This window comes from Microtus pennsylvanicus, chromosome 5 (genome assembly GCF_037038515.1).
Source record: "Microtus pennsylvanicus isolate mMicPen1 chromosome 5, mMicPen1.hap1, whole genome shotgun sequence".
NCBI lineage: Eukaryota > Metazoa > Chordata > Mammalia > Rodentia > Cricetidae > Microtus > Microtus pennsylvanicus.
Window position 1 is genome coordinate 8,991,643 of NC_134583.1, and position 24,538 is coordinate 9,016,180.

Below are 24,538 nucleotides of genomic sequence, written 5' to 3' on the forward strand. Positions count from 1 at the left end.
AACCTAAAAATTGGTGTTTTCCTTTTTCTTCCTTCCACTAAGCAGTTAAGAATTGCTACACTCTGAAAACTGAACAAGAAAAAATATTTTAAATGAACAAGGTGTATTTTCTTTCTTAACATTTTACTATTATAATTCCTCAGAAGTGATTATATTTCTCAATTGAAAAAATAGCACAGTTCCAGGGTGGGGGTGGGGAGATGACACTTTTCCAGTCTGCCAGGAAACAGAGCCCTTCTTCAGCTGAAGACCTATCAAAATATGCAAGCAAATGTCATGGAAACACAAGCTCTCACCATGGCAACACCGCCCTGCTAAAGAGAAAAACCACTGTAACTCGTCATGTACTTCAAGACAAGGCATTTAGACTAATAACCAGTTTTCATTTTACAATCTATAACAGTCATTAGACCTAGCCGTAGTAAAAATTTCACTAAAATATTAATATTTTGCAAGAATGAAATATTAAAACTAAATTTGACTCTAAATTTACATGCAAACTGATTAATGCCAGAGACCTAAAATTAAGCTGCCCAACTTTGGAAAGAACACATCATAAAATAATTGTATCACTACTAAAGTAAACACTCTAGTCTCCACATAGAAGCAGTTAAGTGTTCTACTAACTGCCGTGTCTCTTCTACACAAGTAGTTTTTCTAAAAGTAAACAAAAGTACTTGTAAGATTTCTATCCTTACATCAACTAAACAATCTACTCTATTTTTAATTAGCTACATAAAAATTCTTGTCTAGAAATATTATTTCCACAAGATTAAAGTAAACCAAGCTAGGCTTGGTGGTACATGCCTTTAATCCCAGCACTGAGAAACAGAAGCAGAGGCGGAAGGAGCCCTATGAGTTCAAGGCCATCCTGGCCTGGTCTACAGAGGAATATCCAGGTTAGCCAAGGCTATATACTTGGATGGATGGATGGATGGATGGATGGATGGATGGATGGATGGATGGATGGATGGTAAAAAAATTGAAGACAGTTTTTAAAAGATCAAATATTAATCAACTTAATTATTATCAAACTTAAAAGAACAGCATATTACATAAATTACCATTAAAATAGTCTTACAAAATCTGGTAAATAAAAAAGATTTAATGTTAACATCAGCTCTGTAAATTAAATGATCTAATAGCTATCAAGTAAAAGACTTACTACTAACATTAAAATGTCAAGTTACTTTTTATGAATAGTCATTCTTCAGTAACAAACCACAAAATAATGAGTGATTCATAATGACAATTATGTACAGAACTAAAGCCATTTAATATTAGCAGTCTAGTAAGAACTGTTTGATTTATGACACAGACTGATAACAGCACAGGAGTTCAATTTGAAAATGGATTTTTCTCTTACCCCCATCCCACCCCACCCCCAAGATCTCAATTTTCTCTCCGGCAGCTTTGTCTACTTCCCATAGCCAAGAGGATAATTATATGTTTTTCCTTTGGTTCACCTTCTTACTTAGCTTCTTTAGGATCACCAATTGTAGGCTCCGTGTCCCTTATTTATGGCTAGAAACCAATTATGAGTGAGTACATCCCATTTTCATCTTTTTGGGTCTGGGTTACCTCACTCAGGATAGTGTTTTCTATGGGGAGAGAAAAGGGAGAAGGGGAGGAAGGGGGGAACTTGGAGAAAAAGGAGGATTGGGATAAAGGAAGGTTGGATAGGGGAGCACGGAAGCACAATTCTTAGTTAAGGGAGCCACCTTAGGGTTGGCAAGAGATTTGAACCTAGAATGGCTCCCAGGTGCCCAAGCCGAGGTCCCCAGTTAATTCCTTGGGCAGCTGGGGATAGGCAACCTGAAATGACCCTATCCTATAGCAATACTGACGAATATCTTGCATATCATCATAGAACCTTCATCTGGTGATGGATGGAGATAGAGACAGAGACCCACACTGGAGCACTGGACTGAGCTCCCAAGGTCCCAATGAGGAGCAGAAGGAGGGAGAACAAGAGCAAAGAAGTCGGGACCACGAGGGGTGCACCCACCCACTGAGACAGCAGAGCTGATGTATTGGGAGCTCGCCAAGGCCAGCTGGACTGTGACTGAAAAAGCATGGGATAAAACTGGACTCTCTGAACATGGCGAACAATGAGAGCTGATAAGACGCCAAGGACAATGGCAAGAGGTTTTGATCCTACGTAAGGCTTGGTGGGAGCCTAGCCAGTTTGGATGTTCACCTTCCTAGATATGGACGGAGGGGGGAGGACCTAGGACTTACCACAGGGCAGGGAACCCTGACTGCTCTTTGGACTGGAAAGGGAGGGGGAAAGGAGTGGGGGGAGGGGGAGAAGGGTGGGAGGAGGGGGAGGAGGGTGGGAAGAGGGGGAGGGAAATGGGAGGCTGGGAGGAGGTGGAAACTTGTTTTTTTTCTCATTTTCTCAATAAAAAAAAGATTTTAAAAAAAAATTTAAAAAAAAAGAAAATGGATTTTTAAAACAATTTCAGTTTAAAGGCCTGAACTTTAAACCCTAGGTGGAAAAATATTGAAAAAAAATAGTCATTTTCTTTTAGAGAAAATACAAATTCTTCTCAAAATATTCAAATGTATTTAATGTTTTCAAGTATAATTGGCATTTCAAATTTTAAGCTTTATTTTTAATATTATGTGTATATGGGGAGGAAGAATATGATATAAGTGTGGGTGCCTATGGAGTCAGATTCCTGAATAGCTGGAGTCACAGTTACATCTGAGTTGTCTGACAAGGATGCTGGGAACTGCTCTCAGATCCTCTTTAGGAGCAGTGTGTACTCTTAATCACTGAGACACTCTCCAGCCTGACATCTCAAATGTTCGAAACTGTATTTAAAATTGTTTCTGTCCTCTGTAATTCCTAAAGTAAAACCCTAATCCAACATCACGGCACCTGAAGGCATTAGAAAATGGGACCTTAGGAGAGAGAAGGTCAAGACTCCCCAAAACTGTCCTCTGGCCTCCAGTGCACACTGACTTGTCTTGCCTGAACCCCCACACACACTGAAAAAAAGATAAAGCCTTTTAGATAATTAGACGATGCCATTAGCACTCTTTGTGAATGAACCAGGTCCTCCTCACACCTCAAGGAGTATTGTGAGAAGACAGCCCTCTGTGGACTAAGACAGGGGCCCTTACCCTACACCAGTCAGTCAGTATATTAATCTTGACCTTAAGCTCCAAAGAAAAAATTCTGCATTTTAAAGGCAATTCAGTTTGTTGGATTTTATCGCAACACCCAAACCAAGACACGCTGTTGGTTTATAATACAAGACATCTTTAAATTAAAAAAAAAATCTTGAATCAATAGCAAAACACATGGAGAAACAAAAAGGTAATTAAAAGAGAGCAAAGAAAGCAAACCTGGGAGGCTAAGGCAGGAGGATCACAAGTCCAAAGCTTGTCTGAGTTATAGAGAGACTTCAGCTAGACAGGCAACTCAGTGAAATCTGTCTCAAAATAAAGAGTAAAAGGAAAGTAAGAATACAGCTTGTGTAGGAAAGTACTAGCTTGGCCTAAGGAGGCCCCACCTTCTGTCTCTGAGAGCCCCACTCCTCCCAAAAGACTGGCGCTATATATATTTCAGTGGTAGAGTAATGCTTACTCCATGTGAGGTCTGGGTCCCACCCAAAAAACCCAATCCAGAAAAGAAAAAATAAGCTGGCTCTGCTGTAAGGATGATCAGAAAGCACTAGCAATTAGGAAAATTGATTGCTGTGAATATAAAGACTGAAGGGAGAGACAAGAACAAATATACCAAGACCAGATAGAACATTCCTGTGGTCTACAAACAAAAGACAATTAACACAAAAAGAACTGCAGCTGTGACAGTGGTGACAGACAAAGACTAATTTAAAAAAACAGTTGGAAGGTAAAACAAGACTTGTGATGGTAAGAAAAGAAAGAGTCAGAGATGACATCTGTATTCCTGGTTAAGTTACTGATATACAAAAAGACCAGTTTGTATGTTTGGCCATTAGCGTCTGATTGCATCGAGACACTAATCAGAAATAATGTCTGAGAAGACACATAACTAAATCTAGAGTTCAATGGAAGTAACTAGCTAATGGAAGGGAACTAAACCCGTGAGTGTAGACGCAATCGCTAAACAGAAAGAACAAAGGGCCTCACAACAACAAGCCTCAAGATGATAAATTTTAATGCTGTAAAGGACGAAGAGCTGAATGAGACACAAGAAATGGCAGAATACTAAGAGAAAGCCAGGAGTTTGTGGTGACACCAATGAATACTAAAAGAAACAGCAGACATAGACTAACACTAAAGCAAACCCATAGTTCTCCACCTTCCTTATACTGTGACCCTTCAATACAGTCTGTCATGCTGTTCAGACCCCCAACCATAAAGTTATTTTCGTTGGTACTTCATAACTGTAATTTTGCTACTGTCATTAATCGTAATGTAAATATGTAATATGCAGAATATCTAATATGTGACCCCTGTGAAGGGTCGTTTGACCCCATCTTCCAAAGGGGTCTTGACCCACAGGTTGAGAACCATTACACTAGAGGGTGGAGTTAAAAAAACAACTAATTGAAGAGGCATCACTAGCAACCTCTCCAAAGAGCAACCATGAGCTGCACTACACACAGTAAAAAGTCCGAGCTGCTTAGGTACTCGTGGCTTCCTCCTACTGACTCCATGTGGTAAGGCAATTTGCAGACACCTAGAACTTTGAAGGTTTGGGACTAGTTTGGGAACCAGTTGACTAAATAAATAATCCTGAAATTAACTTCTTCAGCTAACTTTCTATAATTTTTCAAAATTTAGCCTACTTTGAATCAGATCTGTTGTGATGACTAATAACTACTGTGGTTTTATTCAAAATCTGATATTCTCAAATTTCTTTATATAAATGAAGAAATATTCTAAGCTTTTCTTTCTCAATTAAAGTCTGGATTCACCTCTTATAAAAGCAATAAGCAATTCTCTAGATAGCACATATTTCTAAAAGTATTGGGCTCAGTGAGTAAAGTATATGGCTCAGTGAGTAAAAGCACCTGGTGCCAAAACTGATAACTCAGGGCTCCCCACTATGCAAGGAAAACTAAATCCTGCAACTTGTCCTCTGACTTTCACAAGCATACTATGGTATGTGTGCTATATGTACATATGTGTACACACACATACATAAGCACAAATAAGTAAAAGACAGTTAAAATTTCTCTTCAAAATAGAACATTAAATCAAAAATTAAACATTTTTTTCTAAACTCACTTTTGTGGCCTTGGCCTGATTAGAATGATTATTTAGATTCATTACCAATGCCTTTAATATTTCATCAAAATTCACAGCAGTGTCTTTCTTACAGCAGAACTTACATCTAACCTATTAAGTGACTCAATACAATAATAATTAATGTAACAGAAGAGAAATAATTCCTTACCACATTTTAAGTAGCTAGAAACAAACATGCTGTAGCCAAGCAATTTTCTTCACGATGGACGGATGGATGGATGGATGGATGGATGGATGGATGGATGGATGGATGGATGATAGGTAGGCAAGACAGACAGACAGACACAGACATATATCACACATTGGTAATATTCATCTTTCAACACTCTTTTGCCTTTGGAATGTCTTTGCGGTACCAGGGAAAATACTGCAGGTAAAACCCAAGCTTTGAGTATTCAGTCCCTGCCATCAGAGGAGAACAGCAAGAAGTACGACTATCTATGCAAACATTCAAGAGTAGAAGCTTCAGTCCAGAAATTCCAGCACAGGAAAACAAACCTGGAGTTTGGGAGAGTTTACCCTCTTAAGAGTAGAACTACATCCCTTTACCTTTCTTAAATATCCTTCATGATTTCATTTTTAATTATATGTATACTGGTATGGTTGTACGCGGATATGTGCCCTCAGAAGCCAAAGGACAGTGCTGGATGTCTGGGAGCTGACTGCAAGAGCAGAGCTCGCTCTTCACTTCTAAGTCATTTCTCTAACCTTTCCTTTGCCTTTTTACTCTTAAAATACTGACAGGAGGGAAATGCCATCAGACAAGAGACTGGAGGAATGATCTTTAGACAGACAGAAGAAATTCCCAAGAATTGAACCATAGGATCTGACATTTAGGGCATTAACCAACAAAAAACCAAAGGTTAAGATTTGCATGTAACTTAATATTTAAAAAAAAAACAATAACTTATGACACTATTTTACCATAATAGTGAATCCCAACCCCTTTTCAATTACTAAAACTAAGTTCATCAAAAAGTTCTAGAAGTTTCTGGGGGAAAAAAATCAGGAAGATTGGGAATTTTTATATTTAAAAATTCTTGGTCTGATCAAAGCCCTAAACTTCTCATATAGAACTTGATTTTAATACAGTGCCTAACTAAGGTAATTTACAAATCTAACTAAAACAGAATGAGAAATTATACTGAACATTAGGACTCGTGTCCAATTTTATGACTAATAATTAGAAATGTCATGGTAAACTATAACAAAGAGAGTGAGGCTAAAATGGGTCCCTAAACATGCCAAGAATCCATGAATTTTATATATATTTGGCATCATAATACTTACATTAAGGCTCTTTAGATGGAGAAATAAGACTAGCTCATCTAGGTGAGTCCTGCACACCTAATCCTAGGTCAAGAATGCCTCCAACCTCACCAAGTGGCAGTGCTGGTGACATTGTCATAAACAAAAGGACTTAGCCCAGGCACACAGGAAAACTATTACCAGATAAACAAGTCTAAAGGCAGTTTCCTTTTACTAGAAAAGCAGTAGAGTAGTTTTTTGTTTTGTTTTAGGGTTTTTGGTTTTTTTGTTGTTTGTTTCCTTGGTTGGTTGGGTTTTCATTTTTTTAATATTTGGTTTGGGTTTTTCTTTCTTTAAAGTTTTTAAAGTAAAGTTAGTTCCCGCCCCCCCCCCCCCCATCAACCAGAAAACCACCCTTAATTTTCCAGGAACTACTCTTAGTTGTCCCCTAAAGGTCACCCACCTCAAACAAAAACATCTCATTCTGGTCACTCCTGACAGCCTGTACAACAGTTAGGATCCCCACCCTGCTGACAAGAGGCTGACAAAAAGCTGCTTGCTTTTCTTGCTTGTCTTGCTGCTCCCTGAGAGATGACGTTAGCAGTTTGATCCTCAATAATTCATATTTCTGACTAGAGCAGCTAGTTCAGTAGGATCTCTGTGATGTTAAATTTTATATTTGGTGCTAAAACCTGGAATGGACACTGGACCATCCCCACAAAGGGCCCCATTCCTCTTACCCAATTTTGACACCCCCTAGGTGTGGATCACTTAAATTCATCTGCTTCTCTACCTGCTCTGGTCACTCATCTCTATGCACCTACTCATTCAAGTGTCTGAGCTACCTGTTGTGTCCTCTTGGCTCATCAAGACTGCACCGATGTATTAGTCTCTCTCCTAATGTCTCATGTAGGAAGGAGGCCCCTCGACTGACCCCTGGGCATGTCGCTCACAGGTCTCTAAGTCAGATTAGGAACCACAGATTCTCTGGCCAAGGTACTTACTCCCCCAAGTCTCTCCCATTCTTTTACTCAGCTCCTGGATGCCTCTGTTTGATCTGTCTCTCAGCTACCTCCTGAAGCTTATTCTGTGTCTTAACCATGGCTAACTACTTGTCTCTCCCGCTTCCCCCTAAGGGCTGCTTTGACTCTGTCTCACTCACTGACTTGCTGGAGCCTGTTACTCTGTCTCTCTCAGGTCCTGGAGCCTACTCTGAGAAAGTCCCACAAGTATATCAGACAACTTCTCTATGCCTTCCTGGGCTCTACAGTGTTGGAGATATTCGAATTCTGACTCTGCCACAGTTCCTGTTTAAAATATTTTCCCCCAAGCCTCTCCCACCTCTTCTTCCCTGCTTGTTCTCACAGCTAGCTCCTGACTCTAACCATAGGCTCTTCTCAATCAGAATTAAACCCCTCACCTACATTCCCTAATCTCTTTCCCTCCTCAGACTCAGATTCCATTAAGGTACACTGCTTTACCATGAATGGCACAGCCTAAGTACAAACTAGATAACCTGTCTCAATGGTCAACAAAAAGGGGGGGAGGGGGTGGGCACACTCGGTTTCCAAATTCTCACAGATTGTAACAACTTCTGCCACCACATAGCAAATGATCCAAAAATCCCCTTATCTCTAAACCTTTCTCTACTCTCCACTCTCATATCTTAAGCCTTCTTTGCTCTCAGCTTCCTCTAGCTCTTCACTGTTCACAAAATCCAGTCTTATTCAAATGTGTTTTGAGTGTAAATAACATTAAAATCTGTCAAATGCTGTTGTACTATACTAAAAAATAATAGCTGGCTTTTAAGATTATGGCCTACTCGCTCTAAACTTAAGCATGCTTGTTTTAAAGTTTCCTCCAAAGTCTCTGTCCTAAGTCAGGCAGGCCACCTGACTCTATAAAATGGAACAGCCCAGGAAAAGATCTTGTGCGCTTTAAAACAGCTAAAAATTAAACTGCTGCCAATGGGGATTATCTCATACTCCTCTTTCTTAGTTGTAACTCCATAAACATGGCCCTCTCTTACATCTCTAAAACTTTTGCTAAAGCATAAATAAAGTTTATCTCAAGATTTCTAAGACCACTGTGCAAACTTTCTGTCTCTCAAGTTCCATACACTCATTGAGTGTGGCTCAGAAAATGAAATCTGTAAAATCTGTAATAAAAAATTTAGATTAAAAGTTGAAATAAAAAGGATAAACAAATCCATATATAGGTAATCTTTCTGTTGTTTTGTTTTTGTTTTATTTTATTGTTCGAGACAGGGTTTCTCTGTGTAATAGCTCTGACTATCCTAGAATTCGCTCTGTAGACCAGACTGGCCTCAAACTCACAGAGATCCACCTGCCTTTACCTCTAAGTACTGGGATTAAAGGTGTGTACCACCACAGCCCAGCTATACAGGCAATCTTTATTTGCTACAGCATGCTTGTATATAACTTATATTCAACTCTAGTTTAGGAAATGGAAGCTTTGTTTTGTTCACAAAAAGAACAGAAAATAGTGTGTGCCTGATGGGCTCACCTTGAACTAAATAGTAACTGAGCAGTTTGCTGCCATCTTTGCTCATGAAGTAGCAACCATGTGGCTTGCCACCATCTTTGCTGATGATACCACCAGGATGGAAGCAACCATGAGGCTGGCAGCTATCTTTAGTTAGGTTAAAGAGACGGTACACCATGTGATTTCATCACCATCTTACTTAAGATGACCACATGGCACATACGGAAGCACCCATAAAACAGCTAGTCCTATTGAGCCCTATGATATCACTACATCTCCTCTTATAGATTGAGCAAAAGATTGGAGTCCAAGGGGCAACAGGCCCTGGACCATTATCTTACCTACTTAGTAAAAGAGATGCAACCCACTTGTTCTTGGTCATGCCTAATTGCCCCTATGCCTGTTTGAATGGAATCTTTTACATAAACTGAGAATCATCATCACCTTCTCTGGTGATAAGTTATTAGACTCACCCAGCAAAATATCAGTATCTTGTCCTCTGTCATGAGTATCTCCTAACTGAAAGCCCTATCCTCAATCAAAAGATACAATTGGACTAGTTCTGAGATTTACAACAAAGATTCTCAGGGATATGAGCAACCATACTCTCTGGGACTGATCCAACACCAACTTCTTAAACTAACCAGTCCAGCTAGCCTGTCCAGATTAAACAATACCCAATAACCCTGGGAACAAAAAGGGAAACTGTAGTCTGTATTTTCCAGCTTAGAGAAACAAGCATCCTGCTAGTCACCTTAAAATGTATCTCTCCTGCCTGTGAAGAAACCTGGGACCTCTGATGATAGACCCATCCAAGATCTGAGGAGGTAAATAAGAGGGTCAAGACCCATAGCCCCAAACCCACAAACTCTCATGTGTCTGACTCACTTAGAGAAACTGATATACACAGTCTTTGAACACGAATGATGCATTCTTTCCCCTCCCAGTGGCAGAGGTAAGTCAGCCTATCTTTGTTTTAGAATGGACAGACTGTGATGGTTTGAATAACCATAGGCAGTATGACCTCATTTGAAGTAGGTTGCGGACTTGTTGTAGGGAGATGGAAAGGAGGTTTCAGAAGCTCAAGTAAGGCCTGGTGGCTCATTGTGTCTTCCTGCAGTCTGAAGATCCAGATGTAGAGCTCTCAGCTACCTCTCCAGCACCATCATCTGCCTGTCTGCCACCATGCTTCATGGTGTGATGATAATGAACTAAACCGCTGAACTGGAAGCCAGCCCCAATTAGATGTTTTCCTTCATAGGAGTTGCCATGGTCATGGTGTCTCTTCACATGAATAGAAACTTAAACTAACACAGAGACCTAAAGGTTGTTCTAAGGATTTAAAAACTCCCCAACCATATTTGAAGAAGACTAAGTCCTGACCTCCTGGGACCATACTCTTAAAATATGTAGATGACCTCCTCCTAACTTCTGAAAGAGAAACATACTCTAAAAGGGCCACTGAGAGACCACTATAAGGGTTATTAAGAGCTTAGGCTACAGAGCATTAGCTAAGATATCCCAGCTTTGTCTATTAGAGGCTATCTATCTCAGAAAACAGCTGAGGAGAAGTAAAAGGAGCCTGTCTCAAAGTAGGATTGCTGCCATGCTTCAGATCCCAACTCCAAAGACTAAGAGATAAGGTCAAGAATTCATAGTGACTTCTGGATACCAGTGTTGAGGGAAGAGCGAGGCCTCCATACACCAGCATAAAGGGGAGCACTGAGCCTCTAATCTGGACTGAGACTGAACAAAAGGTATGTGGGGCTTTAAAAGCAGCTCTGACCTTGGCTCCAGCCCTAGCACTTCCAGATGTCTCAAACCCTTTTCATCTGTTTGTCCAGGAAACAAACTATATTATAAAGATGGTTTTAACCCAAACTCTGGGTCCGCAGAAATGCCCTGTTGGCATACTTTGATTAGACCCTGTAGCCACAGGATGGCCCACCTGTTCAAGAGCTGTCACAGTGAAAGAAGCAAAGAAGCTAACTCTTATACTCACAGCACTCTATGGAGCTGAGGCCTTCTTCGGATGAACACCAAACCACTGGCTGTCAGATGCCTGTGTGACTCAGTTATCAGGCACTGCTCCTGAACCACCCAAGGACACTTTGAGAAACCAACCGCCATCAATCCTGCTACCCTCATGCCTCAGTACAACTGTATATTTAAGGTATAAATGATCCAGTTTTATATGCCTTGTGTTCAAAATTATCTTTGCTCCAGTTACCTAATTTGATACCTGTGTAACTTCCCAGTAGTTCAAACCCTAATTCCTCAGAACAGATTGAATAAAAGCAAAATGGGAGGGTGTTCCCACGTGAGATGTAACTTTGTTGAATAGGCAGTGCTTAGTCTTCAACAGTCAAAGAAATTCCAATATCATATTACAGAACAAGGTACTCAATCCCTACCCAGATTTTTATTCAGTGCATGTATCTCTACCCATTTCCTCGGGGTGTCAATCCCTTAACACATTTTGGAAATATGGCTGTATAAAGAACTGGTTATCAAGTGGTGACCAGAACGGGAATGCACTGGCAGTTACTGAGTACTGAGTAGAAAGCGAGAGAACTGCCCATGTTCTCTCCTGGGACTAACAGTACAGCACCAAAGAACTGTCAGACCCACACATTTGTGTTGATGAGGCAGGAAGGCTTGCAGTAGAGCACAGCTTATTCCATGTGTGATCTCATCAGTAACATGGTAAAGATCCACATGGAATAAAGTCTCAAAACAGCAGCTTTTCTTTATCTTCCTCCATAATCCTTTGAATTTTTCTCAATGATAGCAAATGGAAAGTTTGAGATACTAATAGTTAAAGGTATAAGAAGCCTCAGTAGAAAATATGTGTTTATTTAATGTCACTGGTAGATTTCTAGCACAGAAAGGTAAAATATTATAAGAAAACACTGAAAAAAAACCTTTAAAACTAATGATGAGGAGCTGGACAAATGGCTCAGAGGTTAATAGCAGTGGCTGCTCTTCCAAGGTCCTGAGTTCAATTCCCAGCAACCACATGCTGGCTCGTTACCACTTATATATGATGAAAATAGACGCCCTCTTCTGGTGTCCCAGAAAACATGCAGACAGAACACTGTATATATAATAAATAAATCTTTTTTAAAAATAATTAAAATCACTGATGAAAATGTTTACACACACACATACACACACATGCATGCATCAACGCACATGAACTTACTCCAGTAGGCTGAAAAATAAGTCCATCCATTTCATGGCTGACTTCTTTGGCAAAATTCCCTTCCAGGAGCTATAAAATAAGAGTATATATTTAGAAATATAATGATAATTTAAAAATTATTTTAACTTCTTTTTAATAAGATTTATAAAATTTTCTGTAACATATAAGAACTGAGAAACAGGAGAGAAGTAGAAACACTGGGATGCAGATATTGGATCTCTGTGATTTTGGGTCCTAATTTTGACTTCATCTTTGCTGGCATCTCATTTTCCAACATAAATAATTTCTTCAATGTGAAAGCAATTCATATTAGAGTTTGAACATGCTTATTTCCTTTAATGTCAATAATAAAGTCTTTTGCTATACTCAGTGACAGATAATCTAAGGAGGGTTAAGATGATACACAGCAGTCTAAGAGTTTAATTACGTTTCAGAGTTGTTTCCTTTTGCTGGTGGTCTTGGTTTGTTGAGGCAGGACCCCATGAATCTCAGGCTGACCTCAAACTTCTATTGCTCCTTCATCCCTGTCAGTGCTGAGATTAGAGGAGCACTCCGTGACACCCAGCTGAGCTTCAATGCAGAGATGGAGAAGTTCTGCAGACAGACAGCTGGTAATGACTACGCAATAATGCAAACGCACTTACTGTGACTGGACTTAATAGTTATAATATTAAGAAGGCAAATGTTACTACAATGTTCTTGACTTTCCCCCTGGCTGTCGTTTGTTTTCTTTCTCCACCATTAGCAAGTGAACAAACTGAAATTCTCAGGCCAATATTACACAGTGTGGCCAAATTTTAGGGCTGTTCAAAATATATATATTTCTCCACAATTCTCTCACAGGTTTAGTGACATGAGGAGAAAATTCACCTAAATAAAAACTTAATCTGTTTTAAAATCTTTAACTTCCTATAAATAAAAGGGAAAAAAGCTCTGATGTGCCAAATAACTACTTAACTTTCATTCTGGATATTAAAAAAAAAATCACAATTTTTTTAAGTACATATGACATTCACGTTAGAGAAAAAATGAAAGTCATTTTCACACTAATCAACACTAGGTAGTAGACACATTGAATGATTTAATTTATCAAAAATATTTATAAATTAATGATGAGAAAAAGCTAAAACAAAAGTAAATATATAATTTTGCTAATCCCTGTATCAAACCATGAGAAGTTGTCAATGTTCAGAACCTAAATAATGAACTTCTATGATTCTATGAATAAAAGAAATCAAAAGAAACATTTTAAAGCACTTAGAAATGAATAAGTACAAAACCATGGTAGAATATTTGGCAGATTACATATCTAATTAGAAAGAAAGAGGGAGAGGAAGTGTCATGTAACAGTTTCCTTGAGATTAAAACATCCATTCTGCAGGAAGTTCCTTAAGCAGGATGCTAAGTAACTCAAAATAGCTTCAGGAAGTCTCTGAAACTAACCAGATTCATTAGGCCCCTTCCTGTCACAGTAGACAATAAGAATCAAAGTTCTGTTCTGGCCCCCACACCCACCCTACCAACCCCCAGCCAGGACAGAAAAGGAAGCTGAGCTGCAAAGAAGACTCCTCAGACCAGATCAGCAGCCTGGAAGAAGCAGAAAGCAGCCAGGCTGCCTAGGTTTAAACTGAGCCAGCCACCTGGAAAGGACACTCCCCACCCTGCTCAGCCGCCTGCAGGCTGTGCAGTGCACTACAGGTTTACCAGGCTTCATGAGCCGCATCCATGCTAGAGATGGCTTCAGTGAGACAGTTGTCTTTTAAGTCATTTCTCCTCAAAAGACTCACACATGCACACACGCAGGCAGTCACTGTAACAAAAACTTCAAACTGGAGAAGATAGGTCAGACCAAACAGGATGAAGATACATTCACTAAGGATGATGGGTGGTTTTTCAGAGTCAGGCAATCTCCACAAAAAGCGCCAAAATTAATAACGAAAAGCCAAACTATTCTTGTTCTGCTAATAATTGTGGGGTTTTTTTTGGAGGGGGGGTTTGAGACAGGGTTTCTCTGTGGCTTTGAAGCCTGTCCTGGAACTAGCTCTTGTAGACCAGGCTGACCTCGAACTCACAGAGATCCACCTGCCTCTGCCTCCCGAGTGCTGGGATTAAAGGCGTGCACCACCACCGTCTGGCTAATAATTTAAATGACCGACATGATTTAAAGCTACCTTTGTAATTTTTTTCTGACATTACATTCCTAAATGTCTTTAAGGTTTTAAGCTACATGTCCTCTCTCCTTATCTATATTTTAAGTCAAACCTATTCATGAGTTATAATTGATGTGGGAGCGTCATATATCAATCTGTTGCTTTCATTGGTTAATTAATAAAGAAACTGCTTGGCCTGATAGGTTAGAACATAGGTAGGTGGAGTAAACAGAACAGAATGCTGGGAGGAAGTGGGGCAGACGCCATGCCTCCCCTCTCCAGAGCAGACACAATGAAGCTCCAGCCCAAGATGAACATACACTAGAATCTTCCTGGTAAGATGGGTTAGTCAAGATATGAAAGTTAGCCAGTAAGAGGCTAGAGCTAATGGCCAAGCAGTGTTTAAATGAATACAATTTGTGTGTTGTTATTTCGAGTATAAAGCTAGCCAGTGGCCGGGAGCTGGGAGGCAGGAAGCAGACCACAGCTCCTTCTACATATAATGGTATCCAAACATAAAGCATACTAAGTTTTTGTGTGTGTGCATGTGCATGCACGTACTTGATTTGATGTGCCTATGGAGGTCAAAGATCAACTTTATGAGGTATGTTCTCCTTTTCCATCTTCATAAGAGTTCTGGGATCCATGTCAGGCTGTCAGCAAGTACTTTACCGTCTGAGTCAAATCAATCCTTGTTTAGCTGTTGATCAGACTAGGAGACAGAGTATCCTAGTCTCCTAGTAACATCAGAAGCTACATCAAAAAGTTTCACCAACATGACTGCCTAATCATGAGTTGAACAAGAAAAATACCAACAAATACGCCAGACTGCATGGGGGAGGGAGAGAGCACAAGGCCTCAGCCCTACACAAAAAGAACTATAGGCAACTAAGTAAACCTGCCAATGGGAGAGGTGGTGCTCCCGAGGGAGGAGCACACCCATTGGCTGTCCAGTACCAAATGGTCAGCCCCAAAAACATACATATAAGTTACATTACATGGACTCATCAAGTTATTTTTAAGAGCTTATGTGGGTGTATACACACACACAAATACATATATGCATTAAATAACAACTGATGAAAAGAGTTATGAGTTTGAAGAAGGGGGAAAGGATATACGGAATGGTTCAGAGGGAGAAAAGGGGAGGAAAGATTTTGCAATTAAACTACAATCCCAAAAATAAATAAAATAAAACTTTAATAAAGAATAATAGCCAAAGTATAACATCTCTCACCTAGAGTGAGAGGAATCAAGATAGACAGTGAGGCTGAAAACTAAATAATAAAAATAAGAAGTACCTAATAGTGTATAAAGAATCACCTCTTGATTAGGCATGGCACAACTATGAATAGTACATGTGTTTATATTTATACGGTATAACAGAATTCTTTTCCCCCAACCTAGTATTTTTATTATTTGTTTAGAAATTTCATACAATGCACCCCCATCACATTCACTTCCCATTCCTCCCAGGACCACCCTTCCACCCTTATGCCACCCTCCATTCCCCACTCCCACCAAAAACAAAAAAATTATGTTGACCATATGTTGCGGGAGGTCCTTCCGCTCCTCCAGCCAATAGCCGCTGAGATACCAGCCCATTGGGGCGTGGTCTCTCTCTTTTAAAAAAGGGGCCACTTCCCTCTCATGCTCTCTTTGCTTCCTGCTCCGTTTCCGGCAACTAGACTCCTTCCTGATTGTGCAGAGGGCTGTTGTCTGGGACAGTGATCTGTAAGTTTTTTCCCTTTAAATAAATACCACCCTATTAATCATAATTCCAAACTGGTGTGGGATTGTTTATGACTTACACCTTCATCTGGCGCCCAACGTGGAGATTATTGTAATTTTTACTTGATAACTGTTTTGTTATGCATAATTTTGCTATGTTAAGTTAAAGCCTTCCTTTTTTTTTTTTTTGTTTAAACAGAAAAAGAGGAAATGATGGAGGAAGGTCATTGGTTAATTATAATAAAAAAGCTGCTTGGCCCTCATAGGTTAAAACATAGGTGGGAGGAGTAAACAGAACAGAATGCTGGGAGGAAAAGGAAGTGAGCTCAGACTCGATAGCTCTCCTCTCTGGGGCAGATGCGATGAAGCTCCGACCCAGGATGGACATAGGCTAGAATCCTCCCGGTCAGTGCACCTTGGGGTGCTACACACATTATTAGAGATGGGCTAGTCCAGGTGCGAGAGTTAGCTGAGAAGAGGCTAGATATAATGGGCCAAGCAGTATTTAAAAGAATACAATTTGTGTGCTGTTATTTGGGGGCATAAGCTAGCCAGGCGGCCAGGAGCCGGGCAGTGGGAAGAGGCCCGCAGCTCCCACAACAACCATACACTCATTGGAACATAGTCAAACTCCTAGAGGCCTGCCCCTTAAAGAAAACTGAGTCCTTCCCCACCAGCTGCCTCCTGCCGGACGCCATCTGCTGTAAAGAGCTACACTTCACCATCTTTATCACAATTTAAGGACTCTCCTCAATAACTTCCTCTTTGGATTCTTTTTTTTTTCTTTTTTCTTTTCTGGGAGAGGGTTGGGGTTGTCACAGAAGCCTTCAATATCTCTCATTCTCAGTTATAAGTCTGCAGTCATTGATAGCACTGCAAAAGCTGCCTTGCCCATAGCAGCTGGCAACAGCACAGATAGATCATGGACTTCCACATGGTTTCCAGAATTCTAAATACACTAAAAACTAAAAGGAGCTGTTACTTTTCTGACTCAATGCAAAAATGAGTAGAGATATTTCAACTAAACTTTTTGCTGTATGCTTTTAAATTTTTGTCAACAATATTTAATCAATCCAAATAATTCCATTTAAATTAGCCTTCAAACTGAAATGTAACTAGAATTACAGACCTCTCTACTTGTTATTACTGTCATGAAAGTTATTTCTAATTACGTAAATGAATCTAAATCGTGAACAGCTCATCATTCCTTAACTGTGTTGGCTGTATTAGATTAAACAGCATGAAGAGACTGTTAAAATAACAAGGTTAAATTCTCCCTTCCTTTTTTCTTCTTCCTCTACCTCTCCTTTCTTTTTCCTTGTCTTTTTTTTCTCCTCTCTTCTTCCTGGGTTCATTCTAAATGACTCCGTGTGAGCTGATGAGAATACAAACGAACGATCACTACTCACATCTTTACTCAACCTATACGTAATATCTTTTGTTTGAGGAGCTCCTCACAGTCTTTTCATTAATGATAGACCCAGGGGCCCAATGACGGGAGTTAGTGTGGATCCTCGCCTGAACAGCACACCATACAGAGGTTGTAGAAACCGGCTCAACATGGCATGGTGCCAGGCACGAGGAGTGCCCTCCACATGGCCTAAGACAGGATGCCCTGTGATCTGCTTACTTTAAATCTTGCTAGATACCTTTTATTTGAGGAGCTCCAAGGACGGGTGACTTGTGGCAGGACATCCCCCAACCTAAGACAGGGTCCTGGGAACCCTAGGATGGGTAAGCGGTTAAAAAGACCTGGTCCACACTCGACCTAAGAATCATAGGGCACCCCTCTGTTCCCAAGAGAGGTAAATTGCTTCACCATTCGAGAGGAGGGTCTCTCCTTGTCCCAGTCCCTTCTCCTTTAGATCTGACACCATGGTTGGACTCTGACCTGGTGCCCTCCACTTAATAGCTGCCTGTCTTTATAAAAGAAAGGGGAATCTGTCAGGAGCCAATTTCCTCCTAAAATCATTATAGGAACCATCACCCTGGGGAGTCTGCAGAGAACCCCACACCCCTAATTGTGTTAGGAATCGTTCTATTGACAGAGCCTACCCCACACCCAAATTGGCTGTTAATGGAAAGCTATATGTTAGCAGAACCCACCCCACATTCCAAACTATCTAGAGAACTAGGTGTGTCAACTTGTGAACTCCTGGCCTACGTGACCTGACCGAACGTGAACCACGTGACCAACGTGAACCATGCAGCTAGAGCCCAGGCCCCTGTGCCCACCCCCCAACTCCTTACCCTATATAAGCTGTACCCCATCTCTAATAAAGGGAGGCTCTGACAAACCTAGCATGGCCTCCTTCCTCTCTCTCAGCTCATATCTTCCAGATAGTGCCTCTCTGGGACCCTGGAATAACTGACTGCAGGGTGGGTTACAACCCCTAGACTGAGTAGCCCACCCAAAGCGGTTTACAGTGTTGTATCCACACTGAGAACACCGCTGAAGAAGAAACCCTGAGCATCACCCTGGGAAAGATATCATCCCTGTTCCTCTCACAAGCTGAGCAATGGAACTTGAATTAACAACTAAAACAAACAAACAACAAAAAAAAAAACCTTTACCTTTCTTGAAATGTTGATGTCAAAAAATGGTTTAGGTCTGACACTAAATGGTTCTTGTGTTTTGTCAATGAGCCCAGTCTTCATTTTTTCATGTCGTGGACTTATGATTTCACGCTCAATACACTGCAGTCGAATATTAAAATCACAATCTCCAACTGGTTGTGCCTGAATGAGAGAACATTTTTTTATCTGAACACTTATAGCTACATTATCAGCATTACTGCCAAGGCTGCAATACTATACACAAACTATGCACTGTACAAATAGGAGTCTTTGGAGATGTCTAGTGAACAACTTACACACAATACATGTCCATTCCAATAATTAGGATAACAATTGCTATTTTTAAATTGTAATTACATACAGCAGCAGAATAAAATGGCATATACCTGTTATAAGCTGGCTCAGATTTCAAAGCAGTAGAAGCACTGAGAATAGCAAGACTCATTCAAAGCACTGTGTTGGGCTCCTTTTCAGCAGTCTCTCCTCACTTCCAAATACTGCCCACACTGGCAAGGAAGTCCTTTCAAAGGAGTAAAAATGCTACCCCACCATCACCATATCTGAAACCCTCAAGTGATAACAGCCTGTTACATTAAAATCTAAGTTCAAATACCTTATTTAAGTAACCTGCCACCTTCCCCAACCTACTATGTGATCCACTCCTCAGCACACATCAAGCATGGAGACAACCGTCTAATGTTCCTGACTCATCCTTCAAGGACTCAATAACAGCCAGGGAGGATGAAGTGTGCCCATCCCACCATCTCCACTCTACCTCTGACAAACCTTCTTTGCTACTTTGAGCACTACCATGCTATTTCTGTTTCTTTACTTTAAAAACAAAACAAAAAAAATAAATAAACAAACAAACAGGGTCTCACTGTATAGCTCTGGCTGGCCAGGAACCTGCTATAAAGACCAGACTGACTCTGTCTTTCAAGTGTGAGGTTTAAAACTATAAGCCACCATCCCAGGCAGATTTCTTTACTTTTCTATTCACCTCTACAGATAAGCAGTCTGCAAGTTGATTTCAATATTAAATCCAATCTAAACACATATTCCAACATGTAAACAATGTATGCCATTACTATTATCAACTTATATGCAGGTACAACTGTATAAGGCAAACCAAACAGAATAAATGCATTAAGAATAATTTTCCTCAGCTAGGTGGTAGTGGTGCACACCATCCCAGCACTCGGAGGTAGAGGCAGGTGGATCTCTGTGAGTTTGAGGCCAGCCTGGTCTACAGAGCTAGTTCCAGGACGGCTAGAACTGTTACCCAGAGAAACCCCGTCTCAAAAAAATCAAAATAATAATAATAATTTTCCTCTGTTGTTCTCAAATTCAATGAACTGTTATGAAATGATATAAAGGTAAGAAATCAGAAATCAGTTTCTTTATGTTCAATAACTACAGAATCTAGCATAAATAAAATGATCAGTTAAATTCTTTCTGAAGAAAATAATAAACAAAAAAACCAAAAAGATTTTAATTAAGACTCTGGCTTTCTAACCATAATAACTGGAGCCAAACTTACTGACATTACAAATCACCCAGCCTCAGGTATTTGGAGGCTAGCAATATAAATGAAGACTAATAAAGCAGGGAAAGTTCTATAGTGGTTAAATAGTAGAACATGTAGTAAGTATGTGAAAAATATGAGACTTTAAATCATGAGGTACAGTAATAGGCATACAATTCCAAAATCATAAAATACTCTCAGTATGGTTCAAGTAATGACTATATGATTTTTGTTTCTTCAAGACAGGTGGCATCATGAGGGAGGCACCAAACTCCTGTTCCTCTTTGCTCCCTCCTCTAGGCTCTGTGTCACCATATCTGACTTAAATAATTTTTTGTTTATTAAAAACATTTGTAATTTTATTAGTGCAAGTGTAGCTCAATGGTAGAGCACTTGCCTAGCACATGTGAATCTATGAATTCAATCCCTAGAACTACAAAAGCTATTAATATATATAAACATACACATATCTCAGTGACATTTCTAATAATTCCATAAATTAGAAAAAATACTTACATTGAATTTAATTATGTCATATATCAGATATCTTGGAACAGCCTGTCCATTTACTTTGTCAATGATCATTTCCTTGAAAGAAACAAAGATTAATCTTTACTTTAATAGCAAATTCTTTAATTTTGAAAATATAATACAAAAAGAATCTAAATCTTCAATACATGTCTTACTGAGATTTCAAAGGTACCCTTGTACTCACATCAAATCATCCTCAGTTTTCATCATGTCAAAAATCTTAACTATGTATTATAATATATGTTGAAATTATCTCCTTGTGTTTTGGGTTGGGGTGTGTAGATCTGTTTGCAGACAGGTTCTTTCTATGTAGCCCTGGCTAGGCTACAGCTCATAAGTAGTCAGGGCTAGTCTAGAACTCTCAAAAAGCCTCTGCCCCAGCCTTCAAAGCACTAAATTATACACTGGCACCATCACAACCAGTTATATGTCTTTCTACACTTGAATGGCTACAACACACTCTGTTTTATGTTTGAATTACCAACAATATTTAAGAGTAAATAACAAAGTTTGAAATTCAGCATCATTTTGCAGTGCTTTGGATAAAATCAGGCAGGGTCATGCTCATGATAAACAAGTATTCTACAGCCCCAGTCTCAAATTTGTTGTTTTAACTGAACTGAGTTTATTTAACCAGTTGCATTTGAGTGTCTGGTGCAATAACAAGGTGGCACCAAGATTTCAGTTAAAGGTTCTTTTCAAAAACTAGGACTAGAAAAAGTGAATTTTTAAGTTGGATAGCAAGGAATTCCCCCTTCCAAATTATCTGATAAAATGAGAAAAAAATAAATAAATGCTTTCCTTTAAACATTGGTTTAAAAAGCCAAAATGAAAGTATATTATCAACAAACAAAATATAATAAACAAATGAGCAAGTGTTTTTTGTCTGTTTCTTTAATGACAGTTCAAAATACAAAATACATTCTGGTAATAGCACAGGGAAAACTTAAGATAACTGACATTCAAACACATTACCAGGCATGCAATCTAAGCCAAACAAAACAGACTCAAAGCTGGCAGAGGTAATAAAAGTTAGTAGATCAAAACACTAAGTCAACTTCATTTATATTTATATATATATATATATATATATATATATATATATATATATATATATATAGCTGTTCTGCCATTTAGGATTAGAGAGATGATTAGAAAGGTATAACACAAATAATCAAAGAAATTCAACAGGAAAACAGTACAAATATATGGTTAGGATTAATAGCAACTTGGCGAAGAAAACTCACTAAACTTGAAAATATAGAAAGAGACTATACAGACCAGAGACCTGGGGGTGGGGAGGGGACAATGAAACAATTCCTAATGATATTCGACTATACACATAAATCAATGCCTTTTCTAGTCATCAGAGAGGCTTCCTCCAGCAGCAGAGGGGTGTGCGTGCAGAAACCCACAGTCAGACATTATGTGGAAAGAGTCTAAACTGGAGATCTCTAAGGAGTCTCTTTCTGGGGAAGAACAGGAGAAAAGACTGAAGGAGTCAGAGGGATTAGGGAATGCCAGGAGAACATGGGGCTCTGAATCAACTAAGTAAGACTCATATGAAATATGATCTCTCACTAAACTGTAGCTAGGTCAGCTGCCAAGCAAGCAAGCCCTAGTAATCTTTCTGTCCCTGCTCTCCACAGCCCTATAGTTTATAAGCACTCAGTCACAGCTAGCTTCACATGGGTATTTGAGATACAGACTCAGGTCTTTAATCCTGCACAGCAAGCATCTCTCTAGGCCCCACATCGTCCATCTTTAATCCAAACTCCTATATAAAGAATATCCACTCCACATCATTAAATGAGAATCATTTCTCCTCCAAATGACCACAGGACTTGTTTTAAGTATATCTAGGGCTACAGTTTTAATTAAAGGTACCCCCGACTATTACCAATCTTTGTCTATCCTTCCCAATAGTTTCCAGAGAGAGGAGGCTTCCACACTCTAAGCAATGCCTGCACTCATAAGAGATACTCAACAAATACTAAATATAAACTACCCCAACCTATAAGAAATACTCTTTTAATTTAAAAATATTTCATCCTCTTTATTCTGCACTGCCCTGTGCAGGAGATCAACATTAGGAACAGTAGCACCCAAGAAAGTAAAAGGTCTGAATATAACCCTCACAGAATTTTTCTGAACAAAAAAAGCTTAGGCTTACTGCCATCTAGACCAGCACACAGTGTTTAACACAGCAGTCTAGTCTCTTTGTTATGCATAGTTGGTTCACTCAAAAAACAAAGAAAGGAGTAAAACCTCAGTAGCCAACAGGAGTACATCCAGAAGACTGGGTCTACGTTAGGCTTCTCCAGTCCTGAGATAAACTCTCAGGATTAAAAAAATCTACAACTATCACTAGATGAATCAAAAATTAATAGAATAAGGAAATGAATCAAGAATGCTACAATGATAGCCAGGTATTGTCATACACACTATAATCTCAGCACTTGGGAGACAGAGCAGGATCTCAGATTTGAGGGCAGCCTGGGCTACAGAGCAAGACCCTGTGAAAGGAAGGAAGGAAAAAACAGAAGGGAGAAAGGGGGGAGATGTTCGGGTAACAGTGGAATCTAGCATATAAAAACTTATACTTCCAACCAAAAGGGGGAAACAGCAGTTAAGTGGTTTTGACAGTCTAGACATTTAAAAATAAGAAAATGGCACCTGCACCTTACTATCAAGAGATATTTGGGCTGGATAAAATATCCAAATATTTAAAGAAAACACTAAAAGAAACACAGGTATTGTGATCATCCTGAGATGAACGGTGTTTTGAAAAGGCTGAGAGTAAGCACTAAGATCTTTATATTTGATCTACATATATTTAAACTTTTGTATAGTACATGAAATGACAAAAAAAAAGAAACATAACCTTCAACTATGTAACAAAATACGCCCCAGAAAGACAAAAGACCTCATAAGCTGATAGGAGAGAAATGAATACCCAAAAGGAAACAGTAGAGAGGTTCTGAACAGGGGCTCTCAGAATCAAAATCGTAACTCATGAAGAAGTGAGATGTTAAGCCTCATAATGACTCACATAAAGGAGGACTAAGTATCACACACTACCAAATCACCTTACAAACTTTCCCAATCTTCTCCAGGTCACCACAGAGAAGAAAACCTAGTGAACAGTGCAGTGCATCAGAATAACTGATGAAGCCAGGGAGGCAGCTGCAGTGAAGGTTTCATTGCTATTCACACTATTTTTAAATACAGAAATCACTCTGACCCTCTTAAGTGAGAAAATCTCAAATCAAACTTCAGTGTTAACACAGTGTGACAATGCCTAGAGCTAATCTAGACAACCTGAATTCAATTTCTGCGACCCAAATGAAAGGGTAACCAACTCCTATTTGTCTTCGACTTCCATTCACAAGCCATGAAATGCACATACCTACACACACACACACACAATAGATAAAAAGCAATTAAAGGGGGCTGGAGAGATGGCTCAGAGGTTAAGAGCATTGTCTGCTCTTCCAAAGGTCCTGAGTTCAATTCCCAGCAACCACATGGTGGCTCACAACCATCTGTAATGGGGTCTGGCGCCCTCTTCTGGCCTGCAGGCATACACACAGACAGAATATTGTATACATAATAAATAAATAAATATTTAAAAAAACTCTGTGTTTAAAAAAAGCAATTAAAATGTACTATTAGAAAAAGGACTCTATCATAAAACCATACAATTTTGAACACACAAGATATACATTTATGATTAGAAAAAAATCTAAAACAAAAACTGTAATGTCCACCAAAATCTCTTGGTCACTTATATAGATCCTTTCACTTTGGAGACTG

At 39.4% G+C, this 24,538-nt stretch overlaps 1 protein-coding gene across 5 annotated transcripts in view; it reads right to left on the minus strand.

The window, feature by feature from the left end:
* The window catches only part of Rngtt (RNA guanylyltransferase and 5'-phosphatase), a 183,759-nt gene that overhangs the window by 104,021 nt on the left and 55,200 nt on the right, over nucleotides 1-24,538 (minus strand). For all 5 annotated transcript variants that reach the window (XM_075971255.1, XM_075971252.1, XM_075971253.1 and 2 more), the window contains 3 exons: nucleotides 20,708-20,779; nucleotides 18,664-18,828; nucleotides 12,209-12,277 (listed from right to left, as the gene is read on the minus strand). In XM_075971255.1, the coding sequence (XP_075827370.1) occupies nucleotides 12,209-12,277; nucleotides 18,664-18,828; nucleotides 20,708-20,779 (306 nt within the window). The remainder of the gene's footprint in view (nucleotides 1-12,208; nucleotides 12,278-18,663; nucleotides 18,829-20,707; nucleotides 20,780-24,538) is intronic.